The sequence below is a fragment of the Pelodiscus sinensis genome, chromosome 1 (genome assembly GCF_049634645.1).
Source record: "Pelodiscus sinensis isolate JC-2024 chromosome 1, ASM4963464v1, whole genome shotgun sequence".
NCBI classification, from domain to species: domain Eukaryota; kingdom Metazoa; phylum Chordata; order Testudines; family Trionychidae; genus Pelodiscus; species Pelodiscus sinensis.
Genome location: NC_134711.1, coordinates 52,875,291 through 52,891,280, shown reverse-complemented (window position 1 = coordinate 52,891,280; position 15,990 = coordinate 52,875,291). Strand labels below are relative to the sequence as shown.

The 15,990-nt window shown below is 48.6% G+C and overlaps 2 protein-coding genes across 3 annotated transcripts in view; one reads left to right on the top strand and one right to left on the bottom strand.

Annotated features, from left to right (window-relative positions):
* PDZRN4 (PDZ domain containing ring finger 4) overlaps positions 1–15,990 on the bottom strand; it is a 411,808-nt gene that overhangs the window by 43,078 nt on the left and 352,740 nt on the right. The window lies entirely within an intron of this gene.
* Positions 396–9,096, top strand: LOC112544004 (uncharacterized). Its single transcript, XM_075930091.1, has 2 exons — positions 396–855; positions 6,318–9,096. Exons 1-2 carry the CDS (start codon positions 815–817, stop codon positions 8,530–8,532), a joined length of 2,256 nt encoding a protein of 751 aa, XP_075786206.1. The 5' UTR covers positions 396–814; the 3' UTR covers positions 8,533–9,096.

The following is a 15,990-nucleotide window of genomic DNA, read 5'->3' as shown; positions in this document are numbered from 1 at the left end:
TAGTCCTCTTCCCAACCTGCTTACAAAGGGCCTGATCTAATTTAAACTTTAAGCTAGAATTGAGCCCAAAGCAATCTGCTGAAGATCCAGTTCACATATAGTCACCCTTCAAAAATATACGGGACCAATCAGTAAAAGCCTGACTGCCCGGTACAGGTGATCTTTGAAGAAAATTGGAGAGACTTTGAATGGACTTCTTCTGACAGCAGTGTTTTCTCTCACTGGACAAGGATTCTTTAGCACAGGTTTCACTTTGTGTGTCAGAATAACTAAAAAATGCATTGTCACAGCTAACTCCATTCAGGTCTAGGCAATGTGAGGCCCAAAGACACAAGAACAAATCCCTTGAAACTGGAATTAAAACATCTCATCTCTTTACAGTGCTCACTGTTGGAGGCAAAGGAGAAGTAAGGGGACAGTTAAAATGGTGGTTGTTCTTTCTCACCTGTTAATGTTATTTGGTTCCTTAAACTGTTGGAGTGTTGTCTGTTAACCCCCTACCCCTTCCCTGAGTGAGTGCAGAAGAATGTCTGAGGTAAACAGCAGGAGTAAACAACAATGCACACGGCCCCCAGCAGGGTGTGCACACGGCCCCCAGCAGGGTGTGCACACGGCCCCCAGCAGGGTGTGCACACGGCCCCAAGAGGCCTAGACTCAGAGGCTGCATGTGGCGGATCCTTGAAGGAGAGAGGGACTGAGAGGGAGAGAGACACAGTGGTGGTGGACTATCAAGTGAAGCCTCCCAGAACGCCCTCTGCTCGGATCGCCTGGCCAGCGGACCAGCTTAGGAGTCAACTTGGGACGATTAAAGAATATGAACTGCCTTCTGCTCGCCTTATCATCCTGCCTGGGACTGTAAGTGTGATTGACTGTATGAATGAGATTCCCCTCCCTTCCCAGTTTTAGTTGAATAAAAAATCCTTTACACTCCCATGTGGTGATCCCCTCTCCTTAGTATTTAAAGCAGTTGCAATCCACATCCCCTTGCAACATTTTTGGTGGAGATGCCGGGGAGGAGGGGATAAGTAAAAGTCCTTTCCCCACGGGAAGTTGAGACGGTGAACTTTGGGGGACTGGGGTGCGTTGTAACGTGGTAGGCTAGCAACCCACGGCACACAGTCCAGGTTCCCGACAACAAGATGCCCATTTGGGGTAAAGGAAAGGGAGGTGTAAAGGACTCCCAGAAGGGAGGAGAAGGGTGGAGTGCAGCACCTACGCCCGGACCCCTGAGGGAATGGATCCAAAGTAAAGGGGCTGACCCCTGGACTCAAGGGGCGGTGCTCTCTGGTGCTTCAGTGACTGATTTGGAACTAATGATGGAAAAATATGTGTTGTTGTATAAGCCAGACAAGGGAGGTAAGGAGAGAGCAGCTGCTTGGCTGCTATGGCAGGCAGTACATCAGTGGCAGGCAGCTAAGAGTCAGCTAGCACAGGATGTGGAGCAGTTGAAGGAACAGAAGAAGGAACTGGAGAAAGAACGAGATATGTGGAAAGCTCAGGCGCTTACAGCCAGCGCCCAAGCCTCTTCTCTTTCTGTTGCTGCCATACAAGTGGCAGCTGCAGAAGAAGAACGGGAGCATGTCCAGGAGGAGAATAGAACTTTAAGTGAAAGGGTGCAGTGTCTCAAGGAGTTAGTTTTGGGAGAGAGTAGGCCAGAGGGAAGGCTGCTTTCTAAGGGAAGAGTAGCAGCTTTAGGGCTTCCTAAGAGAAATGATCAATCCCTAGACTGGGGTGAAGATTGGGATGGGGATACTTGGGGTGACCTAGATCGCCCAGATCCAGACCCTGGAGGGCCAGATCTCAGACATAGGGTTGCAGCAATCCGGAGGGTGGTCCGGACTTATGGGCCCACGCCCCAAGGGGGAGGAGAGGCCCCGAATATTGGGCATACAGTGGCAGAGACTGAGTTGACCCCTGCACAGGCGGTGGAGTTGGCCAAAACCTTAGGAGGACCCTCTCGTTCTGGGTTCAGTGGATGGTCCCGAGATCTAGTGACTTTGTGCCTGGATCAGAGCCTAAATATGACAGAGGCTCGGCGGGTACTCAAGGCTGCATCCGGATTGGGAGGGGACTTAGCAGGGGTAGCCCGACAGCAGGCCTGTGATACCACACATAAAGATATATTTGAGATGCTGATGGGAATGACATCAGCTGTGGGACCACGAGCATTGCTGGCGGAACTGGTTTCAGCAGCTGCCACACCGGGGGAAGACCCCACTAGGTTTGTGGAAAGGATGGTTCTCCTGGCATGTCTGTGTGGTCGGGGTGTGCCTGTTGCAGCAAGGAGTGGTACCCCCACATCCATAGCCCAAATAGCTTTACCTGTTGACGAATTAAGGCTAATTGCACAGGGGCTCCCAATGTATATACAGCAGGCAATAGGGAGATGGAGGCCTGGGGAACCTGCAGACGTGGAAGCCTTACTGGATGCCGTCCGACAGGCTGCTCTTGTCACACCAACACCCACAGGCAAGCCCTCTAAGGTGGCAGTGGTAGAGCATAAGTTACAGGACCCCCGTCCAAGGACCCGAAAAGGGCCTTCCCGCCTACGTAACGAATTGTGGCGGGCTTTATTGGAAAAGGGGGAAAATATGGACAATTGGCATGGGAAGCCAACAGAGGAATTGATGCTGAGATGCGTCCATCTAGGAGTTCCCCTTCCCCGGGGAGACCCTAAAAGGGTTTCTTCCCCTGATGACACCCGGTCAGCTGAGAACCACCGGCTGACTCCAACCCCATAGGGAAGCCCACAGGAGGACCGGCGTTCAGAGGGCAGATGGCAATGGATTGCCACTCTGTCCACCGATACAGGGGGACGCCTTATGGTCCAAATGAGGGTGGGAAGGGCGCGAACCCCTTGTGCAGCGCTAGTGGACACTGGAGCCGCTGTGTCCCTTCTTCCCTTCAGACCTCCTGAATGTTTGGTAGTCCAGTCAGTTGTTTTAGCTGCTTATGGGGGTCAAGAAGAAAAAGGACGGGTCTTGTCTCCCACCCGATGGGAGGTGGCAGACCTCATCTCGGTGTTACCATGGGTCCAGTCTAACTTAATAGAAGAGCCAATTGTGGGAATAGATCAATTAAAGGAAATGCAATTGGTGGTAGACTGTGCTAATCGTGGTTTGTGGCAGGTCCCTAAGAGAGATTGGAATCCAGAAGCACTAGGAGGTGTCTCAGGGGTGTTAACTCGCTCAATGCTGGGAGTTGCTTCTGTGAATGTTCCAGAGGATGATGAGTGGTGTTATAGGGTCCCTGGAGTTTGGGCTACAGATAAATATGATTGTGGCTTATGGAAGGGAGAGCCTATTGTGATTAAAGGCCCTCTGGTCGCTCCACAGCGGCAATATAAATATCCAGTAGAAGCTGAACAGGCAGTCGGGGAAATTATTGAGGCTTTGAAAAAACAAGGGGTAATTAGGGAGACCACCTCTCCATTTAATTCCCCTGTCTGGCCTGTTCGTAAGGCAGATGGCAAATCATGGCGATTGACCATTGATTATCGCCGAATTAATGCAAATACCCCACAGCGAGCCCCAATAGTGGCAGATATGACCTCCTTATTAGAAAGCATGCCACCTGAGGCGAGATGGTTCTCGGTGGTCGATCTGGCTAATTGTTTCTTTGCATTGCCTTTAGCACCTGAAAGCCAGGACCGCTTTGCCTTCACCTTTCAGAACCGACAATATACGTTTACCCGAGTCCCTCAGGGTTTTCACAGCTCTCCGACACTAGCACACCAGGCTGTGACAGCCACTCTTAATAACCTGGGACCCTTGGATCAGCCCTGGGTGGTGTCTTATGTAGATGACATTTTAACCATGGGGACAGAGCAGCAGGAGACCCAAGAACGTACAGAGAGGGTTCTGCACGTCTTACAGGAAGCTGGTTTTAAAGCCTCCCGGGAAAAAGCCCAGCTAGTTCAGCCACAAGTCACATACCTTGGGGTACAAATATCAGAGAAGGGACGGCAGGTGTGTCAAAAACGGCTGCAGGCACTGCAGACTCTCCCAGTGCCCTCTGATAAGCACCAGCTTCAGATGGTTCTGGGCTCCTTCAATTTTGTTCGTGCACATGTCTGGGACTTTGCCAATTTGGCCCGGCCCCTGTATGCCCTTCTAAAAGAGGGTGTGCCTTTTAAGTGGGGGGAAAAACAATCCCAAGCTTTTGCAGCGATTAAAAAGGGGGTCCTACAGGCAGCTGTGCTGGCCACCCCCAGGGTAGGCTTCCCCTTTCAATTTAGGCTTGCCACCTCACCCCAGGCTTTGGCCGTGGCAGTGTTCCAAGCAATAGGGGCAGAACCAGCTCGCCCTGTTGCCTATTACTCCCGGGTTCTGACCCCAGTTGAACAGAAGTTTGGTCCCTGTGAGAGGGAGTGTCTGGCAGCTGTATGGGCCCTGGAGGTATCTGCTGCCATGATAGGGGATAGTCCCATCGTCATTCAGAGCTCCCATACACCTCTGCGATACATTTTGTCAGGCAAACTTATGGGGAGTGGTGTGAGCAACCCCCGATTAGCACAGTGGACCCTAGCCTTAGTCAACAGAGGAGTGCAGTATCAGTCCACCCCAGGAGCAGCTACGGCAGCCGCAGGTCTCCTGTCAAGTACAGGAAAGACCCATGAATGTCCGTTTCAGGTACCAGAACAGGCTGTTCCACAGGTCACCTCCTTAGAAGAAGCCCAGACAATCACTCACCCAGAAAATATTTGGTTTACTGATGGGTCAGCAACCCGAATAGATGGCAAACTTCATATCCAGTCAGCATGCCTTAATTTAATGGATCGCAGCTTGGTCCGCAGTTGGGCCACTGGATCAGCTCAGCTTGCTGAGCTTAAAGGCCTAGTTGAGTGTTTGAGACTTTGGTCAGAGAATCTGGGACCACTGGTGGTTTTTAGTGACTCAAAGTATGTAGTGGAAGGGACCAGGAACTGGATGTGGCAGTGGGCCCGTGATCAGTGGAGAAGTGTGGATGGGAAACCACTAGCGCATGCAGAAGATTGGCAGGTTGTGTATAAATGGGTCCAGGCACATCCAGGACAATTATATCTGACCCATGTAGGAGGACATCAAGATCCAGAAGGGTCCCCTGAGGCCCTTTGGAATAATAGGGCAGATGCATTGGCTAAGTCACCAGTAGTGTCAGCTGTTACTACCCGAGGTGCTCTGCGTAAACAGTTAAAGGAAGCAGGCGACCCCTCTGAGTTCCCAGTGTCAATTCCTGGAAAATGGGACCGGCAGGATATTATATGCTGGGCTCACAGTTTGGGACATGAGGGAGTAGAAGCTACATACCAGCGTGTGTGGGAGATAAGCCGATGGCCGGGTCAGAGGAAACAAGTAGAGGACTGGGTAAGCAACTGTCTGGTGTGCGCCATGTATAATGCCCGAGTAGGTAGTGAGTCAGAGGAAGTGCTGCCATTAGGACATCAGCGCATTCCGGAGGGGCCATGGTCCCGTGTTCAGCTTGATTTTATTGAGGGTCTTCCCCCTGGCCCACGAGGGCAAACTTGTTGTCTAGTGATTATAGATGCCTTTAGCGGCTGGGTAGAGGCTTTTCCTATGAAGCGACATACCGCAGCAGACACTGCCAAGATAGTTTTTAGAGAAATCATTTGCCGATTTGGTTCTCCAGGAATCTTTGACTCTGATAGAGGGCCACAATTTGTCTCAGAAATGTGGGGAAATTTGTTGGGGGCGTTAGGTATTAAACGCAAATTGCATATCTCACGCCACCCTCACAGCTCGGGACAAGTTGAAAGAATGAACCGTACTATTAAAGAGGCATTGGGGAAGGTATTAGAAGAGCAAAAAGGATCATGGGTAGAGAAGCTCCCCTTAGTTCTGGCAGTTCTTAGGAGCAAAAACAGGTTGAATTCCCATTTGTCCCCATATCAGCTGTTATTTGGTACCCCGATGATCCTTCTCCGATCAGCTCCAGGGGACAATAAACCCCTGGAGGATCGCCCCGAGGATTGGATTCGGTGGTATAAGACGCTGGTGGAGGAAAAACCCTATATAACCCATCAGCTACAGGAGGCCATGAACAGAGCAAGAGCCCGAATGGACAAGGGGCGGCGGGAGGTGAACCCATGGGATGTTGGGACTCGAGTTATGTATTGCAAGTTCTCAACCAGACCCCTTCAGGCAAAGTGGGAGGGCCCATTCACCATTGTAAATCGGGCTGGGGACACAGTGTATATGATAGACAAGATCCCTGAAGGCAAATGGGTTCACCGTGGTCAACTGAAGCGAGTGTCAGCGATTCAAGAAAACTACCATGCTTTATGTTAATCTGGTTATGTGAGTTTTCTTTTAAAACAGATGGTGCCAGTATCCTGGAGCTCAAGGGCGTTTGGACTTGCAGTTTTTCCCACCACCTGCAGAACGGACCCCATGGTGGAATGAGACAACAGGCACGCATGTGAACCATTCCAACATTAATTCAACTCTGTGGTGTAAATCAGTAGACAAGTATCCATCCATTCCTTTAAGGCCTTTTTTGCAAATTATTGCCTCCACTGCTGATGGAACCGCCTTACCCATAATTGACCCATGTGGCCACTTAGGACCAAATCGGGGAGGGAACCCATCAAGAATAGGAGATTATTATAATACTCGTCTACACACACGATGTACACCTTGGGTTCCATGGGTAGGCCCAGTAACCCTTCAACTGATCTGGCGGAATGGCAATGGATCTTTTGCTGACCCAAGCAACTCTATCTGGTGGGAGGGAATCTGGAAGCACACTAATATGGTTGCACGAACTACAACTTGTGATTGGTTCAACCGGCTTCGAGCCCGGCTTCAAAGGTGGGATCCCACTACTTCCTCCATTTTTCTTTCCACCAACTTGAGCTCACAGCAGCGGGTGATTTTGTGGTCCCAATGGTGGGATAGCAGTGTCCAAGTGATAGAGCCATGTGTCAAAGGTATTCTAAACTTATATGTAAACTGTGGAGGCCAGAACCGCAGATTTAGAGGATGGCTGTTGCAACTGCGGGGGGGATGGGTACCTGGCCGGATAGTCCCGCGGGCTCCGCCGTCACCTCTAATTTGTGCCCAAATTCCCTCTCTACAGGCGGAAGCGGTTACGGTGGCTCAATTGGTTCTGTATCGGATTCAATTTGACATGTCTTTAATTAATGTGTCCACCGTGTGGCCCAATTGTTCTCGCCTGGTAGAAGCATGGTTGAAATTAGCTCTTAACCCCCCTTACCGTGCTAAGCGGGATTTAGGAGGGTGGGTTTTGGGAGGTTTGGGCACGGGAGCAGGCATTTTAAATGCTGTAGATATTGAAGTAGTGGCCAACAAGTTATCTGCCACAGGGTCCCTATTTCAAAAGGCCCAAAAAACGGCTGCGAGTATTTCAGAGGACTTGGCAGCTGGGCAGAGTCTTGTTGCCTCAATGGGGGTTCTACCCCTCCATCTGTTAACTAATACCCTTTCGGCTTTGGTAAAATCTTTTGTCAATCATTCTTGGGCAGAACAGTGTTTAACAGTTCAGCAAGTTTTGTTTGTAAGCTGGTTCCAGCAACGTACCCTCCTAGACCAGGGTTTGGTTCCAGGGGTGGTGCAACAGCATTTTACTGAAATCGATTGGAAATACGCTCACCGTATATCCTATGTGCCTAAGGGGCCATGGACAGGGGTTTTGTCATTATTGGCAGTTCCCCAAAAGTCCCCACACTTTACCCTGTGTACCCTGGTTCCTATGCCCCAAGCTTTAGGACCGTCTCTATGGATTCCCCGTAGTGTTCACAGCCATCACCACCCACAACTGGGGTTTTTAAATTTAGGCAAAGAGTGTGTAAGCCCAAGTTTTGGTCGATGGATATGTCCTGCCAAAGCACCAGCCAAAGATGACTGTTATTCCCCATGGGATGCCGAAACCATGTGTGTGTTGCAGCGATTACAAGAACCGGTAGTGGTATTGACCCCTAGTCCACTATTTATGTGTGTGGTTCGAGCAAATTTATCTACTGCAGTGGTGTGGACCCCATCTTCCAATGCTTCTTGGTGTGCACCCAGTAATTATACTTGTTGTGTATCTAACGTTATCGGGGTTGTAGTGGATGGTATATTTTCACCTGCCTTATTGCCTCCCCCAGTTGAGAATTTGGCTATACAAGCAGTTATATGGTCATACCGACCCCCCCCAAGCATTAACTTTGCTGTTTGGGCTGAACTACAAAAGGATGCCCAACATAGTCTTAAGAAAGCCAAAGCTGTAGCTCAACAAATTAAAAATAAAGAAATACACATTATTCAACAAAGTAAACGCCTCGTAGAAATAGGGGATGAGGCTGTTCAAATTACTCAGCATCATTGGTGGGACATTTTTAAAGGGTGGTCAGGATCTGCCAGATCTATCCTACGAGTTCTAGTCCACCCTATTGTAGGACTCTTGTTATTGTTAATTGTGTTCTTTATTGTATTTTTATGTCTATGTTGTTATACTCGTAGATTGGTAAATAGAGTAGTACGCCTTCAACAGGTAACCTTTGCCCTCCAACGACATCACCTCATGGGATGATCAATAGATCAAGGGGTGGGGTGTTGGAGGCAAAGGAGAAGTAAGGGGACAGTTAAAATGGTGGTTGTTCTTTCTCACCTGTTAATGTTATTTGGTTCCTTAAACTGTTGGAGTGTTGTCTGTTAACCCCCTACCCCTTCCCTGAGTGAGTGCAGAAGAATGTCTGAGGTAAACAGCAGGAGTAAACAACAATGCACACGGCCCCCAGCAGGGTGTGCACACGGCCCCCAGCAGGGTGTGCACACGGCCCCCAGCAGGGTGTGCACACGGCCCCAAGAGGCCTAGACTCAGAGGCTGCATGTGGCGGATCCTTGAAGGAGAGAGGGACTGAGAGGGAGAGAGACACAGTGGTGGTGGACTATCAAGTGAAGCCTCCCAGAACGCCCTCTGCTCGGATCGCCTGGCCAGCGGACCAGCTTAGGAGTCAACTTGGGACGATTAAAGAATATGAACTGCCTTCTGCTCGCCTTATCATCCTGCCTGGGACTGTAAGTGTGATTGACTGTATGAATGAGATTCCCCTCCCTTCCCAGTTTTAGTTGAATAAAAAATCCTTTACACTCCCATGTGGTGATCCCCTCTCCTTAGTATTTAAAGCAGTTGCAATCCACATCCCCTTGCAACACTCACAAAGGGCTAGTTTACCCAGTCATGACAACCATTTCTGGAGAGAGACGATATACATCTTGCCTCTCCATGGACATGCCAAGTATTTTCACGTTGTATCTTAACACACCATATAAATCATCAACTGCTCTGATGAGAAAGACTCACAAAGAGCGTGTCCATCATCCAAACTGGAGTAACATGATGATTTCACCATCATGGTAACAAACCCGATCTCTCTGTGGGCTCTTGTGGAGCAGCAGGGAGCCCAGGAGGTCTCTCAGGAAGAGACTGGGGGTGCCTCTATTTCAGTGGTTCTCAAACATTTTGGTCCGTGGACCACCTGGTTCAATGTAAACCTTTCCACAGACCACCAGCTGCTAATGGAAACTCGTTGTTAAGTAAATAATTGAGGAGGAGTTGGGGTGGGGAGAGGAGCCCAAGCCATTTTGTTAGGAGCTAGGGAGAACAGTTTAATTTAAATTATTAAACAGCTTAAGCATTTTAACTCTCTCATGTTAGTTTATCAAACTTCATTTTAAATAAAGTAAACTAGTAATTTATGTCCATCACAAAAAGTTTCAATGTTTTCTTTATTTCTGGCAGGAGTAGGGAAGGTTTTTTGGGTCAGTGGCCACCAAAATATCAGTTTGGGACCACACAACTGAGAAGCAAAAAAACTCCTCCAAAAACTCCCATCCCTCACTGATGTGGCCCCCAACTGAGACACCTCACTCCTCTGGTGCTCCAGTCCCATGGGGCAAGGGGAAGTGACAGGGAGGACTGAGGTTCAGGGCTTCCTATAGGCCAGATTTACTTTTCTGGGATTCCAGAGTTAGTGGATTTATGGACCCCCTTAGGCTCTGGGGTAAGGACAAAAATGAGGTGTTCAGTCTGTGGGATGGGGATGCCAATGAGTGGGGCAGGGATGGGGTGCTGGATCTGGGAGGGAGGTGGGATGCAGAAGCAGGCTGGGGGTAGTGTGTCTGGCCATGACGGAGGGTACAGGAGCAAGGGAGGGTGTCGGAGGAACCTGGGGGTATGTCTACACTACAGCGCTAATTCGAACTAACTTAGTTCGAATTAGTTAATTCGAACTAAGCTAATTCGAACTAATGGATCCAGACTAAAAAACTAGTTCGAATTAGCGTTTTGCTAATTCGAACTAGCATGTCCACATTAAGTGGACCCTGAACCACGCTTAAGGATGGCCGGAAGCAGTGCCGGCAGGGCATCAGATGAGGACTTAGAGCGTGGAGCTGCTGCCTCAGGCTAGCCGAGGGCTGTGCTTGAAGGGACCCGACCCCCACCCCAGACTGACAGTTCTCAGGGGTGCCCTGCTTGCAAAGCAGTCCTGGCTTGGAGTGCCCTGAGTGCCCACACTGGGCACATCACAGCACTCGGCCATCAGACCGGCTGCATTTGCCGCAGGCTGCCATCTGGGGAGAGGGGGCAATTGGGGGGCTGCAGGAGAGCTTCCACCCCCAGAAGCCCACAGAGCCAGCCCAGTCCTCCCCATCAGGGGCTCGTACCCCATTCCTCCCTCACCTCCTTCCACTTACCCTTCCCTAGCCCCCCTTCCTGATGTACAAAATAAAGAAAACGTGTGGTCAAAAATAGAATCTCTCTTTATTGAACAAAACTGGGGGAGACTGGGAAAAGGAGGTGGGAGAGGGGAAGAGAAAGGCTGGGAGAGGGGAGGGCAACTAACATGATCAGAGGTTTGGAACAGGTCCCATATGAAGAGAGGCTAAAGAGACTGGGACTTTTCAGTTTAGAAAAGAGGAGACTGAGGGGGGATAGGATAGAGGTCTATAAAAGCATGAGTAGGGTGGAGAGGGTGCATCAAGAAAAGTTCTCCATTAGTTCCCATAATAGAAGGACTAGAGGACACCAAAGGAAAGGAATGGGTAGCAGGCTTCAAACTAGTAGCAGAAAGTTGTTCTTCACAAAGCAAAGAGTCAACCTGTGGAACTCCTTGCTGCAGGAGGCTGTGAAGGCTAGAACTACAACAGAGTTTAAAGAGAAGTGAGATAAAGTGATGGAGGTTGGGTCCATGGAGTGGTATTAGCCAGGGGGTAGGAGTGGTGTCCCTGCCCAAAGTTTGTGGAAGGCTGGAGAGGGATGGCACGAGACAAATGGCTTGGTCACTGTCTTTGGTCCATCCCCTCCAGGGTCCCTAGGGTTGGCCGCTGTCGGCAGACAGGCTACTGGGCTAGATGGACCTTTGGTCTGACCCAGTACGGCCATTGTAAGCTCAGGGTCGGGCGTCTCAGTGGACCACCTTGATTTTCATGCAAACCTGCTCCTGGGTGGCCAGGCTGACAGCTCTCCTGCCCTAGACGGCCACTTTTCTGTGCCTAGTGCAGAGGTCGTGGACGATGTCCACGATGTCCGCACTAGACCAGGCGGGTGCCCGCCACTTGCGGTCCCGGGCAAGCTCCCGGGAGCCGCCAGCCTGGTCCCGGGAAGAGGCGGAGGGCTGGGGGGCATCGGGTGGCTGGCTCAAGCCGTGCCAGGTGCAGGGTCTGCTAGCTGGGTGCTGGCAGGCTTGTACCTGGCACGGGCACCGTAGCCAGCCCGTGCCCCTTTAAGAGGTCCGGGGCCGGGAGGGGGGCAGACGAGTTTCCCTGGTGTTGGCCAGAGTGGCCACCAGGGAAAGCTGGGGAGGGCTAGCCTCCAACTAGTTCGAATTAAGGGGCTACACACCCCTTAATTCGAACTAGTAAGTTCGAACTAGGCTTAGTCCTCGTAGAATGAGGTTTACCTAGTTCGAACTAAGCGCTCCGTTAGTTCGAATTAACTTTGTAGTGTAGACATACCCCGAGGGTGTGGGGTCTTGGTGGAGGAAGAGGAGTGAGTGAAGGGGATTAGGGTTTGTGTGTGGGGGGGTCTGGACATGAGAGGGGATGCTTACCTGGCTTCGCACCCCCTTGCATCAGGAAAAACTTCCAGATAGTGTGCTGCCGTTCCCCCAGTGAGGTGGGGAGGGGGTTGATCTCAGATGCCCCCCTTCGGGGACCCAGTGAACATGGCTAGACCACCCCCTGGTATTATGGGAATCCTCACTGGGGATGCTTTAGCATGGTCAAACTGCCCCCACAGTGAATGGAAGCCCCTAATGGGGTCCCACTTAGCATAGCCAGACCAGTCCCCGCATTTTTGTCCTTACCCCAGAGCATTCCATGCACTGCCATTCCCCCGGCGGGTTAGGGAGGAGAGAGAGATAGTGGCAGTGCACGGAGCACACCTACAGAGCCCAAGCGAGCACACCCTGCAACTCCCCAACCAGGCTCTGTGCGGCCCCTCCTGGGGCTGAAGCAGCAGCTCCAAGGTGCTGAGGTCAATGAGTGTGGCTCCACCCAGGTTTTGCCTTGGACCAGCAGGCACTGCCTCCCTCTGGCAGTGGTGGCTGCTGTAACAAGGAACAAGAGGCCACCTGCAGATGGAGGAGGCGGCAGTATAGCTGGACTGGGGGGCCCCGCAGGGCAAAGGCAGTCCAGAGGGAGAGGGGGGGTCTGTGCGGTGTGCGGTGGTGGGGAATTGTCAGGCAGCAGCGCACTGAAGCTTGGAGAATTCTCCAGACTCCAGAAACTGTGCACCACGAGAAGCTGCCCTGGCTACCTGCCGGCAAAGTGCCAAGGGACCTGCCTGTGTGCTCTGGCAAGGGGGAGGAGAAGGGGAAATGGTACTGTACTGGAGAATGAGTTTCTGTGAGGCTCTGCCAGCTGGGGGAAGGGAAATGGCGGTGCACCATGCCATTTCTGACTTGCTTCCTCCCCGCAAGCTGGATCTGGCGGGGCTTTATGGGGACATAGGAACACAGTATTAAAATTCGGGATTGTCCCAGAAAATCCAGGATGTATGCTCGGTGTAAGTATGGTGGAAAAGAAGTTCTCATTGTGACTGGTTGGGTGTGCCTTATAGTGGAGGATCCCCAGTCTTTAGCTGTAAATAGCTCCCCCATGACACTCACTGTTACACATTTGATCATAAAAACAGGCATACAAATGATGCAATGCAATTTTTAAATAACTTTTTGTTTTGTTCCCCCTCCCCGGCTCCAATGTGACAACAGCTATGCTGAGTTTCAGCTGTTTGTACTCCAGCGTACATCCAACCACCCCATACTTTCAGATACTGATGGCCACAGTCTGTGATGAATTACCAAACAGTGTGGTACACTGAATTTTGACACATACTATGGACTATCTCACTTGCACTCTGCCCACTAATCGGGCCCGTAGCAAGGTGGCTGTCAAGGGAGCCTGTGCGGAGCCCCAGGCAATCAGGAAAAGAGCTTACAGGAAGCCATACAAAAGACAGCTTGCTGGGACATCCCTGATACAAAGTGCAGCTCAGTAGAGCAAAGGTGAATGTCTCCCTGACTAGCAAGGGAGACGACTGGATCCTGGTGTAGGGAGCAGCACCCAGGTCAGAGCAGTGCCTGGCAGGTTAGCAAAGCAGTAGGAGCCACGGATGACTACTGCTAGACTGCAGCCTTGATGTAAAGGCTGTGGGGAAGTGGCCCAGAGGGAGAAGGCAGAAGAGTGGACTGGAGGAGGGCAGCAAGAGGCTGCCGCTTGAGGTCCCTTGGCTGGGGTGTACAGAAATGAGCAAGCCTATTCACCATTGCCCCACTAACCACTAGAGAGACTGGCCAAGTAAAGGACTGAAGCTTGCCCCAGAGGGAGAGGCCAGACTTTGGACTTCCGGTACCCCCGGAAGGGTGGGAAATGGAGTGATTGGCACTGTTGGAGGAGGGCAGTGCCCTGAAGAAGATGCCACAGTCCAAGAAGTGACACAGGTTTAGAGACACACACCCGTTACAGTGCCCTCCACAACTGACTACAATACTGGAAATCTCTAGAAATTTTGATGAGATACCTTGTTAAATAAATAAATAGAAAGTTTCCACAGAGAAATGTTCTCCGTTTCCTTCCAAATCTCTTTCCCATTCATTGCCCTCCAAGGATCAGTGTAGGTAATATTTAGTCCTAGTTTAAGGTCCAATATTTTGTGACATTTAGGGCTGGAAAAGTGAGATTCCTAACTTCCAATCAGAATGCAGTAATTCTTAAGTTATTAGACCTTAAAATTGTGACAATATTACCTTTTCTTTAAAAAAATCTTAAAACAGTGCTTGTATAACAGTAGTAGTAATAGTTATAACTTTTTCCTTCTCAAGTCGTATAGCTGAGTCCATTATACGAAGGCAGGTTGGCTTTTAAATATATGCACAATAATACCAATGCAAAATTAAAAAAATAAAACCTTTCAAATATTTCTAGAATAATTTTATCAGAAAATATGGGGCATAACGGTATAAAATTGCCTAAAGATACATTTTCATCAAAATGGAAGATTTATAGTTGACGGAATTCTACAAATAGGAAAACGTTGCAAGCACTCTGATCTTCATTCTTTGAATGAAAAATAGATACATGTGTTGTAATGTTGCCCCAGCAATACACTGCTGAAAAACTAAGCTCACTTTTCTTCATTTTCTCGCGAAAATGTAAGCCCTGGCAACGAGGAAAATTTTTTTATTATCTTCCAGGTGAAATGAGGAGTAATCTTGTGTTTGTTTTATGAAATAATGAAACAAAATGAATATCACTAACTTAATATATTTTCCTCTTGTTCTAAAATACAATGAATGGTAATAACTTTGATAAATTTGCCCATGTCAGTTTTGTGTCCTCTTTTCCAGTGATGTTTGCTAGTTAGAGGCAAAATTCAAGTCTGTAAATTGGGATATTCATTACCAGTGACAGCTACAGATGACAGCAATTTCATCTGTTTTGAATGTCAGCATTTTGCAGTAAGTGATTCTAAATACATACAAAAATTAAGAATAAACAAGCACAACAGCAACTGGCCTGACATCTTACTTCATCTAAATGATCCAGGGATCTCCATATCAAAGGAAAAGAGGGAAGTATGATTAAGTGGCTAAAATAGGAATGATAGGAGTCAGGATTCCTGGGTTCTATTCTCACCTTTGTCACTAATTGGCTGTTATACCTTGGGTGAGTCACTTAATGTATCTATGCTTAGTTCCCCACTTATAAAATGATCATAATCATATTTATGTAATCATGAGAGAGGTGTTGGGATTAGTTAATTAATATTTGAAAAGCACGTCTTCAATTCTGAAAATGAAAGGCAATATATTAAAAGCAAAGCAATAATCTCTTATTACCACTATGCTGTTTATTTGCATGTAGTGATAACTATATTTAGACAGATATTAGATGTCTTTGTGTAAGTCATAATTGTTTAAACCTCAGGGATTTTATATAAAAATTCCTATTTTCTTGTGCTTTAGTAGGCCAAATGCATGCTAAAATTGGTTCACTTTAATTATTATACTGTGCTATTCAAATAATTATACTAAAACCTAAGGCTATTCCACTGTTTAATTTTAACTGTCATTCCTTTTAATAGTCTGCACTGTTCACAGGATCACAGGATAGGCATTACAGTTATAGAGGCTCTAGACTTCTCTTGCATTAAAGGGAAGAAATCTTGAACAACATCTTTATAAAAACTCTAAGCTATGTAATATTTTTAGATATAACAGTAAAACAATCTCAAGTGTGTCAATTATCAGACACAAAATTACTTAAGAAGGTTTTCAATAAATACCTTTAAAGTGCAACTCACCTTTGCTATATATTTATATGAAAAGACTGGTATTAGCAGCTGAAAAAAGATGTTGGTAAAACTAGGACTTAGTGGAATTGAAATCTCTCTCTCTCTCTATCTCTGTCTCTCTTTTTTTTTCTCTCTCTCTTAGATTTAGATGATGACAGAGAGAGTATGATTATTAAGTTTGTAGATGATACC